Here is a 25,293-nt window from a genome sequence, read left to right as displayed (position 1 = left end):
AATCCTGGGATTCCATTATCTTACTGACCTCCTGGTGTCGATTTCCTACATAATTACACACTTTGACTCAAGTCTTCAATTTGTCCTCAAACTATGTTTACTTCTTCCCATGTTCCATTCAACATCATCCCTTTTAGACAGAATGTAATCTGATCATCCAATTAATTTCTATGAGAACATAAACAAGGAAAACAATGAACCAAAAAACCTGACACTCCTATTTCTGGAAAGCTGCTAATACCTTCTGTTTTGGCCTCTAGCAGCTTGGATGAATATGAGAGGTGCTTGAGAATAAAATTTATCTCCCTATACAGACTGGGTTCACTTAGGTACTATTTGCTACTTTTAAGATACAAACATGTCCCATATGTAAGCACAAACTTAAAGAGTTTAGCGAAATTGTCCTAACAGTTAACCAAAAGAGCAGTGTAATTCCCATCATTTGAACCTCCCCTCTCAAGCCAAAAAAATTAAAATGCTACAATTACTTTTCCGCTTATTTTCAAAGGGTTTTTTAAAAAGTTTTCTGTAAGCTTTCCCATAAAATATTTGCCTTTTTGGTGGTCATTTATGTGAAACAGGCAAGGGCAACAATCAAAAGTTCACTTAAGAATAAGGTAAATCTTAATTATCCCCTACCCAAATATCAATAAGCTACAACATACTATATTATGAAACAGTGCCTTTTCCACACATTTCCCTATGGCTTTTAAAATTCTACTGGAAGTTTTTCTAGTATGAAAGAATTTAAAAGTTCCCCCAACATGGCGAAAGCTCAGACATGATATTAGTTCCCTCTGGTTAAACAAGAACCCAGTTGAAGAATCCTTCCTTAATATAAGTTCTCTGGCTTGAATTTCAATCCTAACTTTAATTTTGGGGACAACAAAATTCCACTACTTAATAGTACCTAGAGCAAGAGAAATGTACTTACCCCATCTCTAAGAATTCTTGGGGGCAGGCTTCTCACACTATTTCACAATATAAATTGTAAAAATAGGTTGGCAGCACTACACATATAGGAAAATAAAACTTCAGTTGATTTAAGATTAACTCACATATACACAGAGCCAAAAACCTACGTAATTCCTGCTGTCTCTGGGGAAGCTTATTCACTATAGAAATGGGGAATGTAAAAAAGACTATACTGCAACAGAAGTAGAGTGAATTAAGTGAATGACAAGGCATGATAGTTCATGGGGACTTGATTCAAAAAGGCCACATTGTTAGGCAGTAAGGGTGGAATTCAGTCTCTTGAAAACCATTATTGGAAAATTCAATTAACAGGCATCAGAAAACCTAACCTCTAAGTTCCAGTTTCATAGCCATCTAACTATGTGACAAATAACCCTCTAGACCTCAGCCTTGTCATTTTTAAAACAGGGGTTAGAATTAGATAATCTTTACATATTTTTCCAGCTCCAATATTGTTTATTGGTTCTGTAGTTGTTATCTTTCCCCATACATCTGAATTTAAAAAGTGTAGTGATCTGCATATTTAAGGCTATAAGAATGGGTATACATAGGTAAATATTTTGTCCCTCAACATCCTCAAATAAGGAACAAAAACTGTGTTTTAGGTTAGGGAGTATTTACCATCAGACAAAATGAGGACTAGAATGGTCAAGTGTTTTATCAGCAGAGTCAGCAAAATTAGAACTTTTTCTTAGCTGCATGTACTAACCCACTCTGCCTCAGGTAGAGGTTACAAAAAAGAATACATGGGGGCTTCCCTGGTGGCGCAGTGGCTGAGGGTCCTCCTGTTGATGCAGGGGACGCGGGTTCGTGCCCAGGTCCGGGAGGGTCCCGCATGCCGCGGAGCGGCTGGGCCCGTGCGCCATGGCCGCTGAGCCTGCGTCCGGAGCCTGTGCTCCGCAGCGGTGGGAGGTCCGCGTAACGCAAAAAAAAAAAAAAAAAAAGAAAAAAAAAAAACCATGGGAGTAAATCCACAAGACCCAATTTTTTTGCTAGTAAAGTTGCATATTTGGAACTGCCTAAACTTTTTGAACAAAGAGGCGGCTGAAACATTCCTTGCTAGTCATTTATATAACTTTGTTATTCCTTGTTTCGCTTAGTCTGTCAGAAATGCAAAGTAGCTTTATTTCTTCCTTGAAATGTTACTTCTAGTAGGCCTATTCAGGTCATGTTTTTCTCTAAGCTTCAACTTTCTATTTAATATTCCTCAGAATAAAGAAAACAGCTCATTTTAAACAAGAAGTTTATTTAAACAACAAGACGCTTGACTTGAAGGGAAAACTATCTAGGATTCATTTCTTTTAGAGTAATTTATCCCTACTTAAAGACAGATTGCCCTACATGTAACAGCTACGTACAAAAAAGTTATAAAATTGTCCTTGGTTTTACAATGATAAATGAAAAACATTAAAATTCTCCAATCGAACAAGGTATGCAAGAATTTTTATGTTGTTCTTTTTCTGTTAAACAGTGAGAGCAAAATAACTTACTGGAATATAAAGATAAGAGCTGATGAGCATGCCACTAATGGAGAAAAGGGGGTATCTTCACAGAACCAGTATTTTTCCCCATTCCATCTCCATTTGATGTCGATCAAAACATACCGTTGGCCATTTAGTTAAAAAAAAAAAATGCAATATGCTTGTGCACATACACCAGTTACTTTATGTACAATAAAGGAATGGGGAAGGGGAAAATGAAAGAATAGAGAAACTATACTGTAGTAGTCAGGATGTGGTGGAACCAAATTGCGGTTTTCTAATTGAGAATGTCTTCTTGGTCTGGAGGAACAGAATTCTGGAGTAAAGTAGCAGGTTCCCTTTTTAGTAGACACCTCCTGTCTGCTGCTGGAACACATCAATTGTATCTTCATCCTCCATTTCCAACTAGCATAAATGAGAAAAAAAACAATCGGCCACTGGTTATTTAGCTCTTAAAATTTATAACTATCAGACTTAAATAGCCTGAAAATCTGCACGAGTTCCACCTGGTTCCAGTGTTCATTATTTTAGATGTCCCACAGCTTAAAGTAGCATAAGACTTAGGTTTAAATAATTTTTCACTTGGTCTTTTTTATTAAGATTACAGAAAATTGATTTTTTAAGTTAAAAAGCTGAGTATGTCCGTAAGTTAAATCATCTCACCTTTAATTATTGAAAATAAAACTGATGTGTATAAAGGCTCTCACTGCAATGTTGTTCAGATGAGCAAAATACTGAAAATAACCAAAATATCAAACCCCAAAAAATATGGTACATGCATACATGAAATACCATGTACCTATTATTAAAGAATAAGTAGATTTACACATGCAGAAATGGAAATATCCCTTAGATACGGTATTAGGCTAAAAAAATTTAAAAACTAGGCAGCAAACAGCTTATAGTATTATATTTGTATATATATTTTTAAGTTTGTGTGTATGTGTATAATATGAATATATCTTTGCCTATGCACAAAACAGTGGTTACCACTATGTAGTAAGAAGAGGAACACAGAGGTGGGATATAGGGAAGGTGGGAGGGAGGGAGACGCAAGAGGGAAGAGATATGGGAACATATGTATATGTATAATTGATTCACTTTGTTATAAAGCAGAAACTAACACATCATTGTAAAGCAGTTATACTCCAATAAAGACGTTATAAAAAAAAAAAAAAGAAGAGGAGCATGAGCAAAAACAGACTTGTTAAAAAAAACATCAAAATTCAAAATGCTATTAAGTTTGCAAGGTTTACTACCCACACATTATACATAAAACCATGTTGACAGCAGGAAGGTCTTGGTACATATGGCAACACTGTAAGGTAAACAAGCTTTGGAACAGTTTATAATGCTGATAATTACCCAAGAAAAATTTTCTAAAAACTGGTAATTTTGAAGAGAAAACAACAACCGTGGGCATCTAAAGACAGGAAAGGGAACTGTTTCTAATGAAGTTCAAATACAGTAAAAGTAGGACTAAAGCATTAAAATATTAATGACTAAGTCTCAATTCTCTATTTGTAAAATGGAATATTCAGTTATGAGAACTAAATGAGTCAAAGAAAGTGAAGTACTTAAGAGAATATGAGTACATAACAATTATACTGCTATTAAAATTGGCTGCTAAGCAGATGTTCTAATTTATACAATTCTGCTATTTAATAAGTACTGGAAGAACAATTCTAAAATGAATCAATTTCACTCTAAAATAAATTCAATTCCAAATACTAAAATGAGGTCAATTCCAAATTCAGTTTGAAGATTTTATAAATGCAGTACTGAACAAATCCTCCTCGGGTTTAATTATTTGCAGCTAGCATAATAGACAAGTCCCATAACTTTTTTTTGGTGGTGGGTGAGGGCTTCAAAAAACAGAAAATAGGGCTTCCCTGGTGGTGCAGTGGTTGAGTCCGCCTGCCAATGCAGGGGACACGGGTTCGTGCCACCGTCCGGGAAGATCCCACATGCCGCAGAGCGGCTGGGCCCGTGAGCCATGGCCGCTGAGCCTGCGCTCCTCAACGGGAGGGGCCACAACAGTGAGAGGCCCGCGCAGCGCAAAAAAACAAAAACAAAAACAGAAAATACATTACCATCAGAGTTTAGCATAATGGGTTCTTCTTATTCTTTTAAAACCATCAAAACTGGTCTTCAGCCTATCCACTGAAATGAAACTACTGGAATGTTTTTCAATTTTATAGTGAAACTTTAAATGCCTTCATAGGATACAAGAGAGCTTTCTCTCTCTCATTCATCAAGAGAATTCAGCTCCTCCTAGTGGCTATATACTATAATTGCTTCTTAGAGACTCATCAACAGAAATTTCTTCAAAATATTCTTCCCTCAAGTACAACTCATAGATATTTCAAGTTTTTTTTTTTTTTTTTTTTTTTTTTGCAGTACACGGGCCTCTCACTGCCGTGGCCTCTCCCGTTGCGGAGCACAGGCTCCGGACGCGCAGGCTCAGCAGCCATGGCTCACGGGCCTAGCCGCTCCGCGGCATGTGGGATCTTCCCGGACCGGGGCACGAACCCGTGTCCCCTGCATCGGCAGGCGGACTCTCAACCACTGCGCCACCAGGGAAGCCCTCAAGTTTTTGAAGATTATCAACAAAACCACAATCTGGATTTTCTGCTTCACTCATACCATATTTATCACTTTCTAGTTTTCATGGGGTGATAAAACAAATTCAAAAGGACAAGGGCTCCAATTTAAAATTTCTGCTATCAAAGTTTTTTTCCCCCAAAACTGAATGTCTTGAATGGAATTTCAGAAGGTAAAAAGAAACAAAAAGTTTCTGCTAAAGAAGATAGCCCAGCCGATCCCTACAAAGTGACAGAACAACTGAAGTAATAAGTAAAGAGATTAAGGGATCAGACAACACCTTTTGTAGTAAGGGTATGGAAAGCCACCTATTATCAACAGCCCTGTGAAACATAAGCTATCAAGAGACTTGCAGTTAGAGCCACTAGATTCTCTTCAGTTCAGAAGTATAGGTACAAGAGAATTCATGAGGGGCTAAAATGGTTAGGATAAACAGCCAACCAATCTAATGGGGATCCCTGGGTATGATTTAGAGCTGCAGCAATGAAAACAAAAGGAAAACAACATTCTGAAGTAACAAACAGGAATTTTATTTATTTTTTCCAAATAATGCTGGCAAGAGGAAAAATATGGATTAAAGTAAAACGACCTACTAGTTTTACTAAGTGATAACTGAATATTTAAAAACCATTGGCACTTCCTGAATCTATTTTTTCTTTCTGTTCCCTTTTGGCCATATTTTACACAGCTTTGAACTCTGGTAAAGAACTATATTCCAATGACTAGAAGTTCACAAATTAATAAACAAAGCTGTTGAGAAAATTATAAAAAACATTGGTTTTTCTAGTTAGCACAAAGACATTTTTACCTGTGCAGGTGTGTCTGTTTCATTGATTGGCTGCCCGTCAAATCGGAATCTGATCTGCCTCATTGACAAACCCTGGACAAAGAGTTTAAAAGCAATAAGAATGTAAAGAAACAGTAAGAACTAAAACTACATGCATATTTGGCCATGAATATATTTAAAAGAGAGACCTAAATAAATGATCATCAATATGTTAACATTTCTATATTGGTTAAATGATTTGGGGTGATTTTCACTTTCTTTAAACTATACTATGTATGATTTTCATTGGAAAAATGATTTTTCTTAAAAAGGACTGAAAGAAAAAAAAAGGCTGTTTTTGAGAGCCATAGCTACTTTTGAGACCATAGCTACTTCAAGCTTGAATAGATCATACCTTGAGTCAAACAGTGCATTTAAATGAGTTAGATACTAAAAGGAAATTTGAAGCAACAGATGCACACGTCAACATTCCTCAACGCACATTAAAAAGCGCTCCAAAACCAAACACATAAACAAAACCCATTAATAATATGAAAACTGAAGTCACCTAAAAAATGTGTAATGATTAAAATAAAACTTTGCCTAAAAGCTACCTTCCCTTCATGTCTATCCAAACAATTCCTACCACTATGTAACAGTAACCTAAGCCCCAGCCCAGCACAATACTAGGCACACCACTGGCATATTCAAGTTCTTATCCTTGGGCAGTAAGGACATTTCCAACAGAACACAAGGCAATAACTGGTCCCTAAAACCATCTATAAGACCACAATCTACATCCAAGAAAATCCTGGAACAGCTCTAAAGAAGCACCTGCTTTTTTCTCCTTAGTACTTACCCAAGCCTGTAATTATGAGTCAACCTTGTACTAGAAAATAAGCTCCGGTAGGGACAGAAATCTAGACTTAGTTACATACTGTGTATCTTCACACGGTAGGTGCTAAATACTGATGGAATAAAATGGACGAAAAGCAGTATCTAAGCATGCTTCATTTTCTGTTTTTATTTGAAAATAAACCTAAAGCTAAGTTGAGGAGCTTTATTACAAAAAGGGAGTGTCAAGAGATTTTTATGTGCATTTAAGGAGATAAATGAGCTTAAATATGCCCCTTTCTACAAAGGGGACTCCATTATTAAGAATTACCTACCTGACATAGGGGTGGGGAGAAGGGGAAAGGAGCAAAATAGTAAAGTTGCTGGTAACTGCAACCAAATGAGGACAAGATTTCTTTGGAGGTATGCTTTGAATATTTTAACTTGAAAAATACCTTTCTTGGAAGCATCTTACACAGTCATTCCTGTATCATGCTCAAATTACAAACTATAATTCTCGTTACAAAAACTCCGTTTTAATTGATATTTAAGAGGAAATTAAACTGAGTTCCTAGGACTAGAAATACTGAAATGAAGTGTTCAATAAACACTTGTTTAACAACTGTATTCCCTTATTTAACAATAATTCACTAAATTGGTCTTTAAAACTACCTGTCACATGAAAATCATACTTCTTTCCTTTAAAATTCTAGTCTTCGGGACTTCCCTGGTGATCCAGCGGTTAAGACTCCATGCTCCCAATGCTGGGGGCCCAGGTTCGATCCCTGGTCTGGGAACTAGATCCCGCATGCCGCAACTAAAGATCTCGCATGCCGTAACTAAAAAGATCCCACACGCTGCAACAAAAATCCCACATGCTGCAACTAAGACCCGGTGCAGATAGATAGATACATAGGTAAATAAATAAATATTACACAAAACACAACACAACACTCTGGTCTTTGACACATACCACTTCCAGGCTAGCCCTTGTCTTAAGGAATACAAGCAATCCCCCACCAGGTAGGTGACAGCCATAACCTAAATTCATTCCTCATGACTTTCAAATTTAGTTTGCAATTACACAACGTAACCAAGAATTCAATGCCAAGCCATTAATACTAAGTATTATCTACTTACAAACACTCCATTGGAGACTCTGCTTCAACAAAACTCTTAGCATCTTCTATATGCTGGGTTCTTCCTTCACTACATCCAATGGCGTGGCCATTCAAAATAAGGGCGAAGGGAAGGCAGGGCCAGTAGAACACAAGCAAATTGTATTCCTTTATTGCCACCTGTTTTTATGCTTTTCCTTATCAATAAAAGCTCTTTTATTTTGCTAGAGATCAAAAGTCCAAAATTCAGGAAACTTGCCTTTAAGATTCCATAAACCATGTAAATTCAAACAATGAATTTGCATTAAACCAGTATTTGGTTTCCTCTTCTGTATAAATCTCATCCCTGAGCTTTAGAGTTGTGCTCCAGAAGAGCTGTGTGAGGTTCTCTCTTTGGGTCCCCATTTCTTCATTTCACAAAAATGAACTGGACTAAACCAATTATTCTGTGCTCTCTGAAACCACTTGACAATCTAGTAAACAATGTTGGGGTAGATTTACACTAGAATGGAATAGTATGCTCTCAATCAGTTGCCTGAAGGATATGTGGCTGATATAAAGTGGGCGAAGTCTAACTCTACTTGTGAATGAAAAACTTACTTAGAAACCAACTACTACAGAAATACTAGGTTTGAATGTTCTCTATTCTTTTACAAGCATTTGAACACATTCTATGCTGAGCACTGGTCTAGGCTCTAGAGAAACAGTTGTATAATAAAACAGCCCTATGCTCATGAAGCTTACATTTTAGTGCAGAGACAGATACAGACAATAATCAATACGAAACAACAAATCAAAACAAACAAACAAAAAAGAGTGAGAGGACTCAGTGATGGCAACAGGGGCACTTTGAATTAATCAGGTAAGTCCCTGAGGTAGTAGTTAATCAGGAATAGAATAAAAATGGTTGAGGGCTCAGCACTATCCAATGGAAATATGTCAGCCACATATGGTATTTTAAGTTTTCTAGTTGCCACATTAAAAAGTTAAAAATAAGGTAAAAGTTTAGTAAAAATGTTTTAATTCAACATATTTAAAAATACTACCATTTCAACATATAATCAACATTTTAAAAATTGAGATATTTAACTTTTTTCACACCAAGTTTTCAAAATCTGGCATTCATTTTACACTTTACAGCACATCTCAATTTGGACTGGCCACACTTCAAGTGGTAAACACTCACACGTGGCTTGTGGCTACTGTGCTGGACCAAGTTTAGATAGAGAACAGAATTCACTGATGGATTTTACTTGTTATGATGCATCATCAAAGAGGACCCTAAGGTTTTGACAACTAGATGCAGAATGGTGCTATTTACTGAGTGGGGACAACAGAGAAAGATTTCTAGTAGAATCAAGAGTCCTGCTTTGTATGTTTAGTTTTAGATGCCCATTAAGCATTCACTGGAACTCCTCCAGAGAGCCAATACCAAATGAGTTCATTAGAAAGTAAATATGAGCATTCAATTAATCTTGATAGGAAATCTTTGGTCAAGAAGTCTCACCTGCCAAAAAAACTTTAGCGATGCAAATTAGATCGGATAAATATTTTAGTTTTTTTTTTTTTTTTTTTGCGGTATGTGGGCCTCTCACTGCTGTGGCCTCTCCCGTTGCGGAGCACAGGCTCCGGATGCGCAGGCCCAGCGGCCATGGCTCACGGGCCCAGCCGCTCCGCGGCATATGGGATCCCCCCAGACCGGGGCACGAACCTGCATCCCCTGCATCGGCAGGCGGACTCTTAACCACTTGCGCCACCAGGGAGGCCCTATTTTAGTTTTTTTAATAACCTGTAACTACACTTAGAAAGCAGAGAATCAGCCCAATTAGATGATACTTCAACTCCCTCTTCCTTAGAACCAGAGAAACCACCTGAAAAGTAAACAGGGATCTTGTTTCACTCAAAACTCTGAGGTTATCCCCAATTTAAGAAGAAAATGGGAATAAACATCTTTCCAAATTCTTCCTGGATAATATTTTCATATTTGCATTCCAACAGAGATGCAGTGGAATTATGTTTTTTATGGATTACCAACGTTCTTTTTCCTCTAGTGCAAGTTAAGAGTGGCCCCAACAAGTTTAGTCAAATATAATCCCAATCTTATTACTAATAACTGAAAAAAATCAAGAAAAACTTTATTTACCCTGGGTAATATAGTAGACTTACTTTAACAGCAGAAAAACTAAAAAATTCTTGATTGACCCACTAACTAGATCTTATAAGACAATTTCCTATAAGGATAATCTAGAATACACAGGATGTGCTTTACTTTTTCTGGCACACAGTATAATGCCCCAGCACATAGGCATCTGGTAAAAAAAAAAAAAAAAAAAAAAAGATAAAAAGCTCCTTTGGGGGCCCTACAGGAAATATGTGAAGTCTTAAATATGACCATTTTAGGATGGACAGAGAGTATCAATAGATGTATACAGTAAATTGGTAACAGTTAATCTAGGCAGTAGACTCATGGGTATTCAATGTAAACTTTTTTCTCTAAGTTTGAAAATTTTCATAGTCAGTGTTGAAAAATATGACCATTTAAAAGCTAAAATTTAATAATTAGAGAAAAGTTAGGTAAGATATGCGGAGAATTTTGTTTAAAGTCAACAAATCTAAGCATGAATTTCTATGTTGTATAAGGTCTTGCTACATAAACATTCTACAAAATGATTACCTTTTAAAATTCCCCTGGAACCTGAAGGAGTACTAGTATTCAAATATGGTAGATACCAGTGCAAAAATTCTTCAGCACAATTAATAAGTACATATTTACTAACTGTTAGGGGATTTCACCAGAATTCTTTAAATGAAAGTACACTGAAGGGCATATCTTTGTAAGGAACTATGAAGAAATTTATGAAGATAAAAAATTATAACCACAGTACTCTTATTATGTTATAAATAAACTAGGCATAAAATAAAGCTTCAAACTCAAAAAGAAGTTTAAATCTTCAATCTCAGAAGCCCTTCAGTCTCATGCAGAAGGCCCAAGTATCAACTCAAACTCAATTTCCCAACTTGTAGAGGTTTTAACCTTACTCTGTTTTGAACCTATTTTTAGGAGGTGAATTTGCAATGTAGATAAGTTGTTTTGGTCTAATAAAATAATTTTCCAAACCTTTATATATTATACATCCAGGGTTGAGCAAGAAAAATACTTCTGCCAGGTTACTGTTGGATTAACTGATCTACCAGAGTTTCTGTTATACTTGCAAAAGTCATCTTTAAAATTACCTTTGAATTGTTACAGACTCAACAACACAAAAGGAAGCTTCTTTGTCTTAAAGTTTACATTTACCTCCCAGTACCTGTTCATTTCTACTTCCTCTTCTGATGTAAAAAATTTACTATTTTCTGAGTAAAATTCAAATATCCTTATAATACAGGAATGTATATATGCTTGGCTCAGGAGGTTAAATCTCTTGACCTCTACTATTAGTGTAAAAAGATTTTTACATGCTTCAGGAAAATTGCAATGTCCTTAAACTCACATTTAACTTTATTTCCAAATTGGTTAAAACACCCGAAATAAATTGTTTTGACACAAGACAAATTTTAAATTGTTAAAAAAGAGCCTGACAAGAAATTTTACCAAGTTCGTTCTTATTTTCTTGTAAAAGTAAAATTGCATCCCCTTGGGAACAAACCACATAATGTGAAAATAATTTGATGCATTTCTGGCATAGAACTAGAATCATATGTGGTATTAACCACCCTAAGGGATTTTATGAAGAATCAACAAACCAAGTGTATGATAAAATTGTGACATATCAAGTATATAAGTACATATTCATTCTACCAAAGATAATCTATTGATATATTATGCTGGTTTCTATTCTCAAGAAAATAAGGTTTGTTTTTTTAAAATACGTTTTATTCAGTGGAAGTATACAAGTCAGTTCCTCACCTGTCGTTCACAATAGGCTTTCATTAGTTTACTAAGTGGTGTATGCCTCTTAATCTTAAACTGCACCACAGAACCATCCTGCCCCGCCACCTTCAAATTAATATGATCGTTGTTCTCAGTCTTGACTCCTTCCTGTTGAAAGAAAAATAAAAGTAGAATTTGGAAAATGTGAAGAACAAACACCTTTTAAAGCAGCAGCAGCCCAAGCTGCTTCAGAAATCAACAGGTTTCTCATTCTTACAACAGAGCATACAGCTGTTTGCAGCTGCTGAAATCAATCTGAAAGATAAGAAAACCTGAAGCAACAATATTAAATAGATGTCACAGAAACAGAAAAGCAGCCTACATCCAATACTATCAGTGTCGACAACTGGTTTTTAAAGATGGATCTCCCTCAATTTACTGCAATGCCCTCTTGAATCTGAGTTTTTTTAAATGACATATATTGTATCACTCTCAAAATATGTCTTTCCTCTAAAAAGATTAAAAATAAGCATCCTTTCTCTTTCCAAAATGCTTTGAGTACAGAATGCAAGAAAAAAATCTAGAGCTTGAAATTCAAAACTCATTACAAATCTCTTGTTAAAAAGTTACCAAATCAGCTTAATAACAAATCTCAAGCTACATTAAAAAAAAACCACCACCAGCTAATTGAGGAATATCCTTTGATTCTCTCCCAAGCAGCGGTAATAACTCAGAACCACTATTATTGCTCGCCTCTATGAGCAGCTTCATTTTTGTTTATTTTTAGTTATGAGCTTATTCTCCCCTCCCCTTTGTTGTCATGAGTCAAATGCAGTTTTATTCCTTGCAGACTTATTCCACAAGTCTTCCTTGTAGATTCTGACCCAATCTGAAGTTCATCAAAATCAAGTGTAGAAGGAATTCTGTAGCCCCTAAACCATTTCAGAATGGAAAGGGGAGGAGGGAGGGTGTCACAAAACAAACCAAAAGAAAGTCCCGTGTGCCAGGAAGAAGTGTGTGCCCGAGTCCTCCAGGGAAAAGCCTCCTGGAGCCTCAAAACCCGCGTTGAAAAGTTAAGCCCTACGAAGTCTCTCTGCTCGTACATCTGCCTCCAACTTCGCGAAACCACATGGTCTCGGCAGGTTAGGGGTTATTTGGCACCCAGGGAAAAGCCCCTGCCCATTCCGACAAAAAATGTGGGAAATACTCCCCGGGAATCCCCCAACCCCGGCCCCTCACGACGGCCGACGGGCATCCGGCTTCCAACCCATCAGCAGCCCATTGATTCGCCCCGAGCCCTCAGCCGGCCAGTGCGGTCCGGGGCAGGGGTCCCCAGATGCCCGCGGCCCCCATCCCGGAGGGGGGAAGCCCGGGGAGGAGGGAACTCCTCACCACCGCCAAGGCGGCAACACCCGCCGCGGCCCGGCGCGGGGTCCGCCGAGGGTGGGGACACCGCGCGCCCTAACGCCCCTCGTCACGCGCGCCTGGCCAGCAGGCCCAAGAAGCCCAGCTCGCGGCCGGTGGGCCCGCGGGTGTCCACGATTCGCCCGCCCAACTCGCGCCCGGCGCGCACTCCGAGGCGGCCGGGGGCGGGGGAGGGCGGTGGGGCCTCCTCCCGCGCGGGAGGGAGGAAGAGGGGAGGGAGGAAAATGGCGCGGAGCGCCGGGGCCTGAGCCGCGGCCGCCCCGTGGGGGGCCCGGGAAGGCGCGGGGAGCCCGCGGCGGGCTCGGGCCGGACCCCGGCCCGCGCCGTGACCCCGGCCGCGCGGCGAGGCGCGGAGGCCGGCGCCGAGCTCACCTTGGGCTTTTCGTCGGCCATGGCGAGCGCCGGAGTCTCCTCAGCTGCCGCTTCACAAAAGAGGTACCAGGTCCGCACCGAACGAGCACACAAGCAGCACCAGGAGCGGCAGAAGAAGGAGGCGGCAGCGGTGGAGGAGGGAGAGGGCGCGCGCACGTCGTGCGCTCCCTCCCCCCATCCTGCGTGCGCGAGCCCGAGCCGCCGGGGCTCCTCATTGGTTGCCGCCTCGCGGGAGCGCGCAAGGCTTACATAACCACCGCCACCCCACGCCCCGCACCGCCCCAGCGTGGGCCCGGCGCCCGCCAGGCCGGCGGGAAGAGGCGCGGACACGCGCACCCGGGCCGTCGCGGGGGCGCGCCTAGCTCTGGGCGGGGCTGTATTGTCCTCCTTCTGTGGTGGAGCTTAATCAAAATGGCTTCCAGCTGGTCCTCGTTGGGGACGAGGAGGCTTGAGGCCTAGACGTGACACACAAGCCGGGGAAGGCAGACTGACTAGACGAGGAAGGGGGAGCCTAAATCAAAGCCCCAGCACGAGGTTCTGGGAAAATAACCTCTCATTCGGTGGCCCAAATACAGCTTTCCTCAGGGTCAGAGGAATATCCCACTTCCTCTTAGCCTCTCTTCCCTCGGATTTTAAAGCTTCAGCCTCAACCCGCTTCCCACCAGGCTCTTGCCTTAGTGCCGTGACTACTTCCGTCCTGCTGGAAACCCTGTGCTTTGACTAGCTGAGGAAAAAGGTTCATCCTACAAACTCCTTACTCATTGCCTGGCTCCCAACCTCCTAGAGGAAGCAGAATCCATCAGAGAGAAGCACCCGATATCAAGCTTCCAAACCAATCGATCACTTCCTCCTTACATCCGTTCAGAAATTGAAGTAGGTCCCTCTTGCCTTAAGAACAATCCTAACATCTGTGCCGTGGATGTCTCCCACTCCTCTCGGTAGGTTTTATTGATTATGTCCTTTATTCTCTTCCACTCGCACATTAGCCGTTACCGTAGAAAATGACTCTCTAGTTCCTTCTGAAGTTACCACCGTATCTCTCTCGATTCTTGGCCAAATATCTTGAAAAAAATGTGCACGCCAGCTGTCTCCACTCCCTCACCTCCCACTAACTCCTCAACGCACTGCAATCTGGTGCCTGGTTCCACTAAAACTGCTCTCTACAAGGTCACCGCAGACTTCTTTGCCGAGTCCAGGATGCTTCCCAGTTCGTCACTCCTCTTGAAATCCCTCCCTGTGACTTTGGGCTATGACTCTGGCCTGTCCTTGATCCCTTTGCAATTTCTTTCTTTCTCAGCCCTTCCCTTAAATGTTCCTTGGGTTTTGCTCTGGACCGGTTTCTCTTCCCATTCTATTCCCTCTCCTGAGATGACTTCACCCCACTTCGATTACCATCTATTTGCTAATGATTCTCAAGTCTAGATTTCTAGTCCAGATCTTTCTCTGAATTTCCAGCCTATAAATCCAACTGACTTCTGAACATCTCCACTTGGATGTCCTAGAGGCACCTCAAACTCAGCAAATCTCAACTAAAATTCCTGAATTTATTTCTCAGACCTGCCCCTCTCTTTCAAGTTGCCAGGTCACTGTATGACACACCATTATAACATTGCTCCAGGGACTTCCCTGGTGGTCCAGTGGTTAAGACTCCACGCTTCCCCTGTAGGACTGAGATCCGCATGCTTTGCTGCACAGCTCAAAAAACAAACAAACAACAAAACAAAACAACAACGAATTGCTCCAAGCCAAAAAGCTAGGGGGCATCCTTGACCCCTTCACACACTCCCCATACAGTCAATCTCCAAGTCTGCTCAATTCCACCTTTTAAATACCTGTCAAGTCTGTCTACTTCTCTGCAGCCACTGTCCAGTCTCCAGGCTCTGCTGCATTTGCTGGGCTTCCAGCTGGTCCGCCATGGGGAAGAGGAGGCTTAAGGCCTAATTGTAGGACAGGCCAAGAAAGGCAGATTGATCAGGAGAGGCACTGGAAGCCTAACTTCAAGTCAGGTTTCCCCAGAGCTATTGATCTTTTGGTTTTAAGGTATGTCCCAATTGTGTCTGAATGTTTAAGTGAATCAGAATCATCTAAGGTGCTGGGTTTTTTGTTTGTTTTTGTGTTTGGCCACACCACACGGCATGTGGGATCTTAGTTCCCTGACCAGAGATCAAACCTGTGCCCCCTGCAGTGGAAGCAGGGAGTCTTCACCACTGGCCCCCGAAGGAAGTCCCTAACGTGCTGGTTTAAATGCATATTCTCAGGCAGTGTGGCTCTGGGATCCCTCTTTTTTTAACAAGCTTCCCTGGTGATTCTTAAACACACTAAAGCCTGAGAACCACAAACCATTCTAAAATAAAAAACAAAATAAAAGAAGTTTCTGGGAATACCCTGGTGGTCCAGTGGTTAGGACTGTGTGCTTCCACTGCAGGGGGCACGGGTTCGATCCCCGGTCAGGGAACTAGGATCCCACATGCCGTATGGCGAGGCCAAAAAAAAAAAAAAAAAACCTTTCTGCCACTCCTTGGTTGAGTGGCAATCCTCTGCCTTACAGGATAAAGTCCAAAATTCATATAAGACCTACAAAGCTCTTTGAGAGCTAATCTGGGCTAACTATTCTAGCTCTTTCTCATCATTTTCTCCTCGAAGCCTCTGCTTCAGTCATAATCAATTACTTGGGGTTCCTGAATGTACCTGCTCTCTCTCAGCTTTTGTGCACTTTTGATGTGTCAAGATTCACTGAATGACTGAATAAATTGAAGCTATCACTATGCGTAAGATCCTGTGCTAGGACTTCCCTGGTGGCACAGTGGTTAAGAATCTGCCAGCCAATGCAGGGGACATGGGTTCAAGCCCTGGTCTGGGAAGATCCCACATGCTGCGGAGCAAGTAAGCCCGTGCGCCACAACTACTAAGCCTGTGCTCTAGAGCCTGCGAGCCACAACTACTGAGCTGGTGTGCCACAACTACTGAAGCCCGCACAACAAGAGAAGCCACAACAATGAGAAGCCCGCACACCGCAGCTAAGAGTAGCCCCACTTGCCACAACTAGAGAAAGTCCGCACGAAGCTATGAAGACCCGACGCAGCCAAAAAAACAAAGATCCCGTGCTAGGCATTGGGCAAAGTCCCTGTCTCAAATTTGGGGGGGTGGGGGGGCGGGTAGGAAGGGTAGGAAATATACAAGAAGTGAAAGGGGGAGAACCAACTGCCATGTGTCAGGCACTGAGTGGGGCTTTACTAGTTAGTTCTTTTTCTCCTTATACAAACCCTTCCAAGTGGATTAGTATTTATTTACTATCGAGGCTCAAAGAGTTAAGTAACTTGCCCATTATCACACATCTGCCAAGTAGTGTTGATTGAGCTTCTATTATATGCCAGGGAACTAACGTGCTGGGTGCTGTGCCAGGTACTGTAGAGAAAGCAAGAGATGCTCTCCTTGCTCTCCTGAACCCAGGTCTTATGTTGACATCACACATCTTCCCAGGCTTGTAGGACTACAGAACCATCAAAGAGGAATATGTCATGTTAAATTTACCATCAGTAAAATGTGCGGGCCTCCAATAATCAAATGGTTGTTTAGTGGTTAGCTTCTAGGTGACAGGTGTGTCCTACAGTACCCCTGCCCTAAAGTTATGCTAAACTACAAAACCACCTTTGGGCAAAGGAGGAGTTCTATAAAAAGTAGTTAAGTGTATTCAAACGTGTGAACAATATATGTTCCAAGGACAAACGGTAATTCTGTGAGCTGAGCCTAGGGAATCTACTGAGAGTTTCTCCAATTTCCAGGGAAAAAAATTGTGGAAAAACAGAAATTTCCCAACATTAAGTTTCTCCCACTATCATTTTCATAGGAGTGGGAAAGGGGGTGGTTGTGCACTGGAAAAGGGTGCTTTGGGGAAAAAAGTGCAAGGAGTAGTATATACAGAAAAGAAGAACAGTGGCAAACATTAACTGAGTTATTATTATGTGGGGATTCTGTAATAAGCCTTTAATCCTCACAAAACGTCTATTATTATTATCCCCATTTTTTTTTTTTTTTTTTTTTTTTTTTTTTTTTTTTTCCTTTTTTGCGTTATGTGGGCCTCTCACTGTTGTGGCCTCTCCCGTCGCGGAGCACAGGCTCCGGACGCACAGGCCCAGCGGCCATGGCTCACGGGCCCAGCCGCTCCGCGGCACATGGGATCCTCCCAGACCGGGGCACGAACCCGCATCCCCTGCATCGGCAGGCGGACTCTCAACCACTGCGCCACCAGGGAGGCCCTATTATCCCCATTTTACAAATGAAGAAATTGAGACATAGAAACGTCAGGCAACTTGGTCACCCAGCTTGAAGTGGTAGAGCCAGTAGACCTGAGACTTTCTGACTCAGAGCCCAGACAGAGATGAATTACTGTGGGACTGCATCCAGGCTCCTGTGGAAGTCCTCAGAGAAAAAACATGCAAAAAAAAAATATCCTAGAATAGTGGTGGGAACACCAGTCAAGTTGTTCTGACTTAATTTTTGTTTGGCTGTCTCTCTGAGCAGAATGGCAGTTCAATTAAAGGAGAGACTTGTCTTGTTTACACTTCTGTTCGGAGCACCTAGCTCAGTTCCTGGATCATAATGGGAATGAATGAAGGAGTTGTGCATTGAGCTGTTTTCGCCACTAGGGGCTAACTAGGACAAGAAAGGCCTACTTCGTCTAGAAACCTAATTAAATATCAGTATTTGAATAATTAAATATCCATAGAAGTAGAGGGCAAGAATGGGGGAACCAGCAAGAATGTACTCTTCAGGGTCAGGTGCCAAAGAAAAAACATCATTCCTAAAAAGGGCAGGAAAATAAGAATCACAGAGAGAGGCTGTTTAGAGCTTGAAATCCTTGCCAAAAACCCTGAGAAACACATAACTGAATTTATAAAACAGACGACTAAACGGTACATAGTTTATACCATCAAATTTCCTTCAGTTCTAACAGAGGTTAGTTGAGTACTTGAGCTATCTCTGTGACTACTGCAGGAATACTGAATACTCTATTCCTGAATACTGCAGGAAATCTGGAGACAAACACAGAATCTGTGATGTTCTGGAAACCTTCCAGCTTTCTATCCTTGGGTCATGGCAAAGAAAATGGGACCCAAACTTGCACCAGCAGTCAAAGCCAAGAAGCTAGTACATTTCACTTTAAATGTATCAGCTGGGGTATTAAATGTAGGGAAATATTGTTCCATTTCACAATACATTCACTGAACTTTTTTTTATTGAAGTATAGTTAATCTACAATGTTGTGTTAGTTTCAAGTGTACAGCAAAGTGATTCAGTTATACATATATTCTTTTTTAGATTTTCTATTATAGGTTATTACAAGATATCAAGTATAGTTCCCTGTGCTATACAGTAGGTCCTTGTTGTTTATCTATTATATATATATATTTTTAGTGTGTATGTTAATTAATCCCAAACTCCAATTTATCACCGCCCTCCTGCACCTCGCCCCCCGCCATGGCCGCTCCTGCTATCCCCTTTGGTAGCCATAAGTTTATCTTCTATGTCTGAGTCTACTTCTGTTTTGTAAATAAGTTCATTTTTATCATTTAAACATTTTTTTAATTCTTATTTTTCTTTTTTGGCTGCACTGCGCAGCTTCTGGAATCTTAGTTCTCTGACCAGGGATAGAACACGGGCCCCCGCAGTGAAAGTGCCAAGTCCTTACCACTGGACCACCAGGGAGTTCCCTGTATCATTTTTTTAGATTCCACATGTAAGTGATATCACATGATATTTGTCTTTCTCTAACTGACTTAATATGATCATCTCTAGGTCCATCCATGTTGCTGGAAATGGCATTATTTCGCTGCTTTTTATAGCTGAGTAGTATTACATCACTGAACAGGGAAGTACAATTATGGGGACCAAAAGGTGAACACTTTAAAACTTCTTGAAAGACTTTTCCATTTTCTTATCAGTCTTTGTAATTCTTCTAAATAGGTGGATATCTCATTGATAATATATTTACTTGGTTGTTCCTCTCTTCCTCTGTGATTGAATATCTATGCCAGTAGCTCTTAAAAGAGGTGATTTTGTCCCCTAGGGGACACTGGGAATATCTTGAGACATTTTTTTTCTTCCAGTTTTAGAGATATAATTGACACACCACCACTACATAAATTTAAAGTATACAGAATAATGATTTGACTTACCTACATCATGAAATAACGGCCACAGTAGGTTTACTGAACACCCGTCATCTTTTTTTTTAATTTATTAACCTAATTAATTAATTAATTAATTTTTTTTTTTTTGCGGTACACGGGCCTCTCACTGTTGTGGCGTCTCCCGTTGCGGAGCACAGGCTCCGGACGCGCAGGCTCAGCGGCCATGGCTCACGGGCCCAGCCGCTCTGTGGCATGTGGGATCCTCCCAGACCGGGGCACGAACCCGTGTCCCCTGCATCGGCAGGCGGACTCTCAACCACTGTGCCACCAGGGAAGCCCACCTAATTAATTTTAATCTAGTCTTTTAAAAAATATTTATTTATTTGGCTGTGCTGGGTCTTCATCGAGGCACATGGGATCTTCGTTGCTGCGCACGGGATCCTTATTTTAGTTGCAGCATGCAGAATCTTTAGTTGTGGCATGTGAACTGTCAGTTGCAGCATGTGGGTTCTAGTTCCCTGATCAGGGATCGAACCTGGGCCCCCTGCATTGGGAGTGCGGAGTCTTAGCCACTGGACCACCAGGGAAGTCCCCAAACTGGAAATTTGTATCTTTTGACTGCCTTCATCAAATCCTCACACCCATCTTCTAGAGATTTTTTTGGCTGTCACAATTGTTGAGGGGTATATTATTGGCATCTACTGGACAGAGGCCAGGGGCCATGTTCTGCTCAACACCCTGCAGTGAACAGGAGAGCTCTCTTTTGCAGTTAATTTTTTTTTTTCCTCAGGTCTTCTTTTGAGAAAAATGGTTTTCCTTGCTGGTCTTTCATCCTGTTCCCCAGAATAATTTTTTCTGAAGGAAATTAGGCATGATTTCTATCAATGTCTTACTAAATTTGGCTTTAACTTCTGCTGCTTGAAGAATTTCTAATAGTCAGAGCAGATATAATAACCAGTTTTTAAAAACTGATTTATCTGCTACTGAATGTTTATTTTACATTCTGAAAAATATTAGGACTTTTTACCCACTAGAAAATGGACACGAATGCATAATTTCTCGTAGCCACACCACTGGTGTCAGAAACACTCAGATCAGTAAAACTCTGTGAAACATTTGGAAAATGCAGCCAGACACAGATGGTTGAACAGTGTGGAATTTTGCGCAAAACTACATTATATTTTATCCTATAGATGGCTGTCTTCAGGGATAGGAATTTGGATGAAATTGTGATAGCCACAGGATTTTTCTTCCTTTACTAAACAGTGTGTAACTCAAAAGAACAAACTATTGGGGTGATAGGATTTTCCTAACCACTCCAAGTCATCTTATTTTCACCATTCAAATAGGTCGTTCAGAATCATCTCAGGGAAAGAAGCCTTCCCCGAGAAAATTACTGAAATTTTGTCTTGCTTTCAGATCAAATTTCTTTCCTAAATAATAAAAGCTGCTACATTTTCAGGCACTGTTTCCTAAGGTTTCCTAAGGTTTATTTTAAGATTTCGAATTACCTTCCGTTCGTTAAAAAAAAAAAAGAAAAAAACTCGCTTATCTGGGAATTTAGAACCAGTACTATTCTATTCCTTGTATGTTTATGTATTTGTAAATATGGCATTTACAAAATAAATAACTTCTTCGGGTTATTGGAGCACTTTTTTAAAATTTAAATTTACTCATTTAATTTTGGCTGTGTTGGGTCTTCGTTTCTGTGCGAGGGTTTTTTTCTCTAGTTGCCCGGGCCTCTCACTGTCGCGGCCCCCGTTGCGGAGCAAAGGCTCACGCTAGGTAGCTGTGGCTCACGAGCCTAGTTGCTCCGCGGCATGTGGGATCCTCCCAGACCAGGGCTCGAACCCGTATTCCCTGCATTGGCGGGCAGATTCTCAACCACTGAGCCACCAGGGAAGCCCCTATTAGAGCACTTCTGTTGAGGTTTTCCATAAGACCTGGGATTCCCTAATTTGAGTGTCTTTTCCTGCTTTTCTTTTGTGAGATAACAACCGGTATTTGTGTTCAATTGAACCCAGTGGTCTCAATTTCACAGCTGTTTCAGTTGCATGAATTTTGTCCCCATGACTTTTGAGCCTTTTGGGGTGGGAGTGGCGGCGAATACCTTCGTACACAAGCCCGAAGAACCGACCGGGCTCTCTTGCCACGGACACTGTTCAGAGAAGCAGCGGCGATGACGCTAACCTGCAGACCAAGAAGCGGAGTGGAAAGCCAGGATCGGGAGAAGTAGTGCGGTCACTCACACCACGTCCAAGCCCTGAGCTCGCCCCGGCCCGCGCACACGCACGCGCACGCGCACGCGCAGCCGCATCACCGCCGCTCCGGCCGTCTCCGGGACCTTCTCTTTGCCTGGCTTGGGGTTGTCCGTGGCGGCGCCGGATCTGGCGAGAGAGGTACTGTGTGGATAGGCTGCCGCTGGCGCTGTTTTCCCTGTCGTATTGTCGAGGCCAGGAAGGAGAGACACGTGTGGAGTGCCGCAGAGGGGTGGTCGTGGCCAAGAGGAGAGACCCCTGCGGCGTTGGAGGTTTGGCCCTGCAGGCAGTTCAGGAGGTGCTCGGACGGGGTCCTCTCTCTCAGCCGGCTCTGAGCGGGAGGCCCGAGCTGTGAGCGTTGGCTGCCTTGCGAGTTCCGGGCGGTGAGGTGCTGCGCTATGGAGGACCTAGATGGCGAGCCGACAGTCACTGTAAGGGTGCCCCGAACAGTACTGTTCTAGGTCCGAGGATTGGGTCGACTTCGTCCCTGCAGGCTTGTCTATCTCGCTGCCGCCTGCGAGGTGCTCCTCCCCTTTCTTCAGTACAATTGCCATCGTCCAGAAGTCATATTAACTAGGTGCCCGTGTTTGGGTCGCAGTGGTCTCTGGGTTTCTGCCCCTTTGTATACTCAGAATACCTGGCCCTGGAGGCCCCACTCCATCCCTTTCCGTCCCTTGTCTTCCCGACCTTCCTACTTCTCTGGCTTTTCCTGTTGGGTTAATGCTTTAATGAGCGGGCTTGAACCAAGCACAGGAATTGGGGCTTTTTTCTCCCAACCGAGCTAAGCTTCACATTGCAACGCCGTGAGCTTGGCTTTGCTTGAGTTGGCCCAAGGTTTACTAAATATAATTATTCTTTCGGGCGACGTTTCTTTTTTCTTTTTTTTCGGGCGACGATTCTTGCCTTTATTGCTCTGTTTCCTTTCAGTTGTATTTGAACTCTCAAGAGAGTATGTCAGGTGTGGATGATCTACGATGCTTCTAAAGAGATTCATGGTTGTTAGATAAGAGACACCTACCGTTCCCCCTGCCTGGGATCTCTTCTCTCTTAGGTTTATATCCTGCTCATTTTTTACATACAAGCTCCAGTATCCTCTTTGTCAGGAAAGCCTTTCCTGACTAGGTCAAATATTTCTGTCCGTTTAGGCTTGTTCTGCATCTCTTAGCTCTTGGTAACCTATAAGCCCCACTAAACTGCAAGTTGCCTGACTTTGTATTTTTGCGTTTTAGAAGGTTAAGATGCCTTCAGTTTTCAGCTAAAGCCATCAGATTGCAAAGCAGTATCTGACAGAACCAAAAACTGAAAATAGAAGTCATTTCAAAGCTAACTGGACAAAAAGAGACATGAGATCTCAAATAGCAGTTAACGTGGGTTGTTACTCTCTATAAAGCTTACTCCTATATGCTATAGATTGTTAACTTTTAATGCATGTATAAAGTATCTTAAATATTAAATGTCTATCAAGGACTATGTCAGTGTTTCCGGGGTGAAAAATTAGGCTATCGGAATCACTGGAACTTTTACAGACTATGTGTTAATCTTGCTTTTCCCTCCTTCACTTATGTCCGAATCTTTGGATGGGGAAACCTTTCCAGTACCCTGTGCAGCCCAGGAGAGCCACTTTGTTATTGAACCATGACAATGAGTCATGCATTTACAAATGGAATGAAAATGATCTAAGCTTAATTTTGCCCCAAGTAGTGATGGTTGACCTGTGATAACCCAGCTTTACATTGGTGTTGGGGAGACCAGGTAGGAAACTGGTTGGCCTTGTGGACACAGCCTCTCAGGGGGGCATGATCTTGGCAGAACTGCATAGTCTAGAATCTGAACCTCAACTCTGCAAGTTCAAACTCAGTCACGTGGGTGTTTGAGAGTTAGTCTGCTCTTTGGGCTTAGGCTGAACACACCCTCAGGAGGCTGATGAATAACCCTGAAAACCATTGTCACCCTGTGTAGCAGTTGTTGTGCCTGCTCTTCATGCAGCTGCTTCCTCTTATCAAGGCACATGAAGGCCAGTTAGTAATTAGCAGATTCAGGGATGTTTAAGTGTAGATTCAGAGAGAGAATAATCTTGAGCAGTTTTTCTAGGCCAGTGGTCTTATCTTTTTAGGTCAAGGGCTCTTAAGAAATATAAGTTACAGTTCTTGTTGTCTTTCTTTGGTTGTTTCTTGCCGGATAAGTACTTAGAAATGGAATTGCTGGGGTATAGGACAGATGCATATTTAGCTAAAATAAACTCAGTGGGTGATGAGGGAAAGCGGGGTATTACAAGGATTGTTCCTAACAGTTGGGAAAGGCTTGGTCCCACTGGGGGAGTGGAATGAGGTTTGGGAATGAGCATCAAGAGTTCCTTTTTTGATTCTTGACGTTATGGATATAGCTCTAGAGGTTAGATAACTCATAAAGGTGTGGATTAGGCAGTTGGATTTATGAAGCTGAGACTTAGAGGGGTTGGTCTGAGTTGGAGTAAAAAAATCAAGTCATAAAAGATGTGACACAGAAGCCATGGGATCGGAGGTCTCTGTCTTTTTAGTGAGTTAACAAACAGTTCAATTCCTTTTTAATTTTTTTTAACTTCCCTTTTTCTGAACTACGGATCACCGAATAACCATATAGTAATTGATTGGGGTGTAGCTTTACTTTTTATCAACACTGCAGAAGTGACAGGCTGGGTTGACATGCCTAGCAAAATTCACTTGTTCATTTAGGGTCTAACAGACAGGGCTGATCTCAGTCACACTCAGCTGTGTTCATAGATTAGCACTTAATAACTTTCACGACCACTGGCTTCTAGGATTATACCTGCAAGTCATTTGAAAACAAAACCTTTAGGAAGAATAACGATTTCTGCATCTTATTTTTTTTTTACTAGTTGATTCCGGGAGTGAATTCCCAGAAGAAGCAAATGTGTTTTGACTGGGGTCCAGGGGAGATGCTGGTGTGTGAAACCTCTTTCAACAAAAAAGGTAGTTTTTTTTTTTTTTTCTTTTCTTTTAGATTATCTATCTTGGCACATCTTTTTTTTCCTTCTCTCAGATATGACTAGCTGAAATATGAAACAGTTGCATTTATTTTGTACCATGTTCATTTTTGAAACTATGTAGCTATTTAAGCTTTTCATTGATTTATGAGACCTGGCAGATTTTGAGTCCAGGAAAAAAGGTTAACAATGGTCTTCCAGTGTTAAAGAAAGGTTTTCTTTATATTTAAAAACGTGAAGCTGTTTTTCCTTTTTGTCCAGAGTAACTAATTCTCTTATTTATTTATTTATTTATTTATTTATTTTTTACTAATTCTCTTTATAGTAGTCCCCTCATTGTGAATTTTTGCAAATGTAATAGCCCTTACCTTTATGTTACCATTGTGAACTTGATTGAATTTCGTAGGCTATTAATACATAGCACAAACGAGCTGGAGAGCAAAATGATTTGTCCTTGGCTTTGTTCTCTAAGCTC

The 25,293-nt window shown here is 41.4% G+C and overlaps 2 protein-coding genes across 4 annotated transcripts in view; one reads left to right on the top strand and one right to left on the bottom strand.

The window, feature by feature from the left end:
• Positions 1-2,201: 2,201 nt before the first annotated feature.
• On the bottom strand, positions 2,202-13,624 carry SUMO2 (small ubiquitin like modifier 2). The gene is made up of 4 exons (XM_060080800.1): positions 13,447-13,624; positions 11,686-11,817; positions 5,869-5,940; positions 2,202-2,861 (listed from the first exon to the last, which is right to left on the bottom strand). The coding sequence occupies exons 1-4, from the start codon at positions 13,465-13,467 to the stop codon at positions 2,799-2,801; spliced, it is 288 nt and encodes a 95-aa protein (XP_059936783.1). The 5' UTR covers positions 13,468-13,624; the 3' UTR covers positions 2,202-2,798.
• An 8,303-nt stretch (positions 13,625-21,927) lies between these two features.
• The window catches only part of NUP85 (nucleoporin 85), a 29,215-nt gene continuing 25,849 nt past the window's right edge, over positions 21,928-25,293 (top strand). The window contains exons 1-2 of one of the 3 annotated variants that reach the window (XM_060081738.1): positions 21,928-21,976; positions 24,711-24,804. In XM_060081738.1, the coding sequence (XP_059937721.1) occupies positions 24,744-24,804 (61 nt within the window). In that variant the 5' untranslated portion in view covers positions 21,928-21,976; positions 24,711-24,743. Of the gene's footprint in view, positions 21,977-22,086; positions 22,357-24,710; positions 24,805-25,293 lie in introns of those variants that run through there. The other 2 variants (XM_060081734.1, XM_060081735.1) reach the window with 2 other exon arrangements.

This window comes from Mesoplodon densirostris, chromosome 18, assembly GCF_025265405.1.
Source record: "Mesoplodon densirostris isolate mMesDen1 chromosome 18, mMesDen1 primary haplotype, whole genome shotgun sequence".
Lineage (NCBI taxonomy): Eukaryota > Metazoa > Chordata > Mammalia > Artiodactyla > Ziphiidae > Mesoplodon > Mesoplodon densirostris.
The sequence above is the reverse complement of the archived record's forward strand: the minus strand, read 5'-3'. Positions and strand labels throughout refer to the sequence as shown.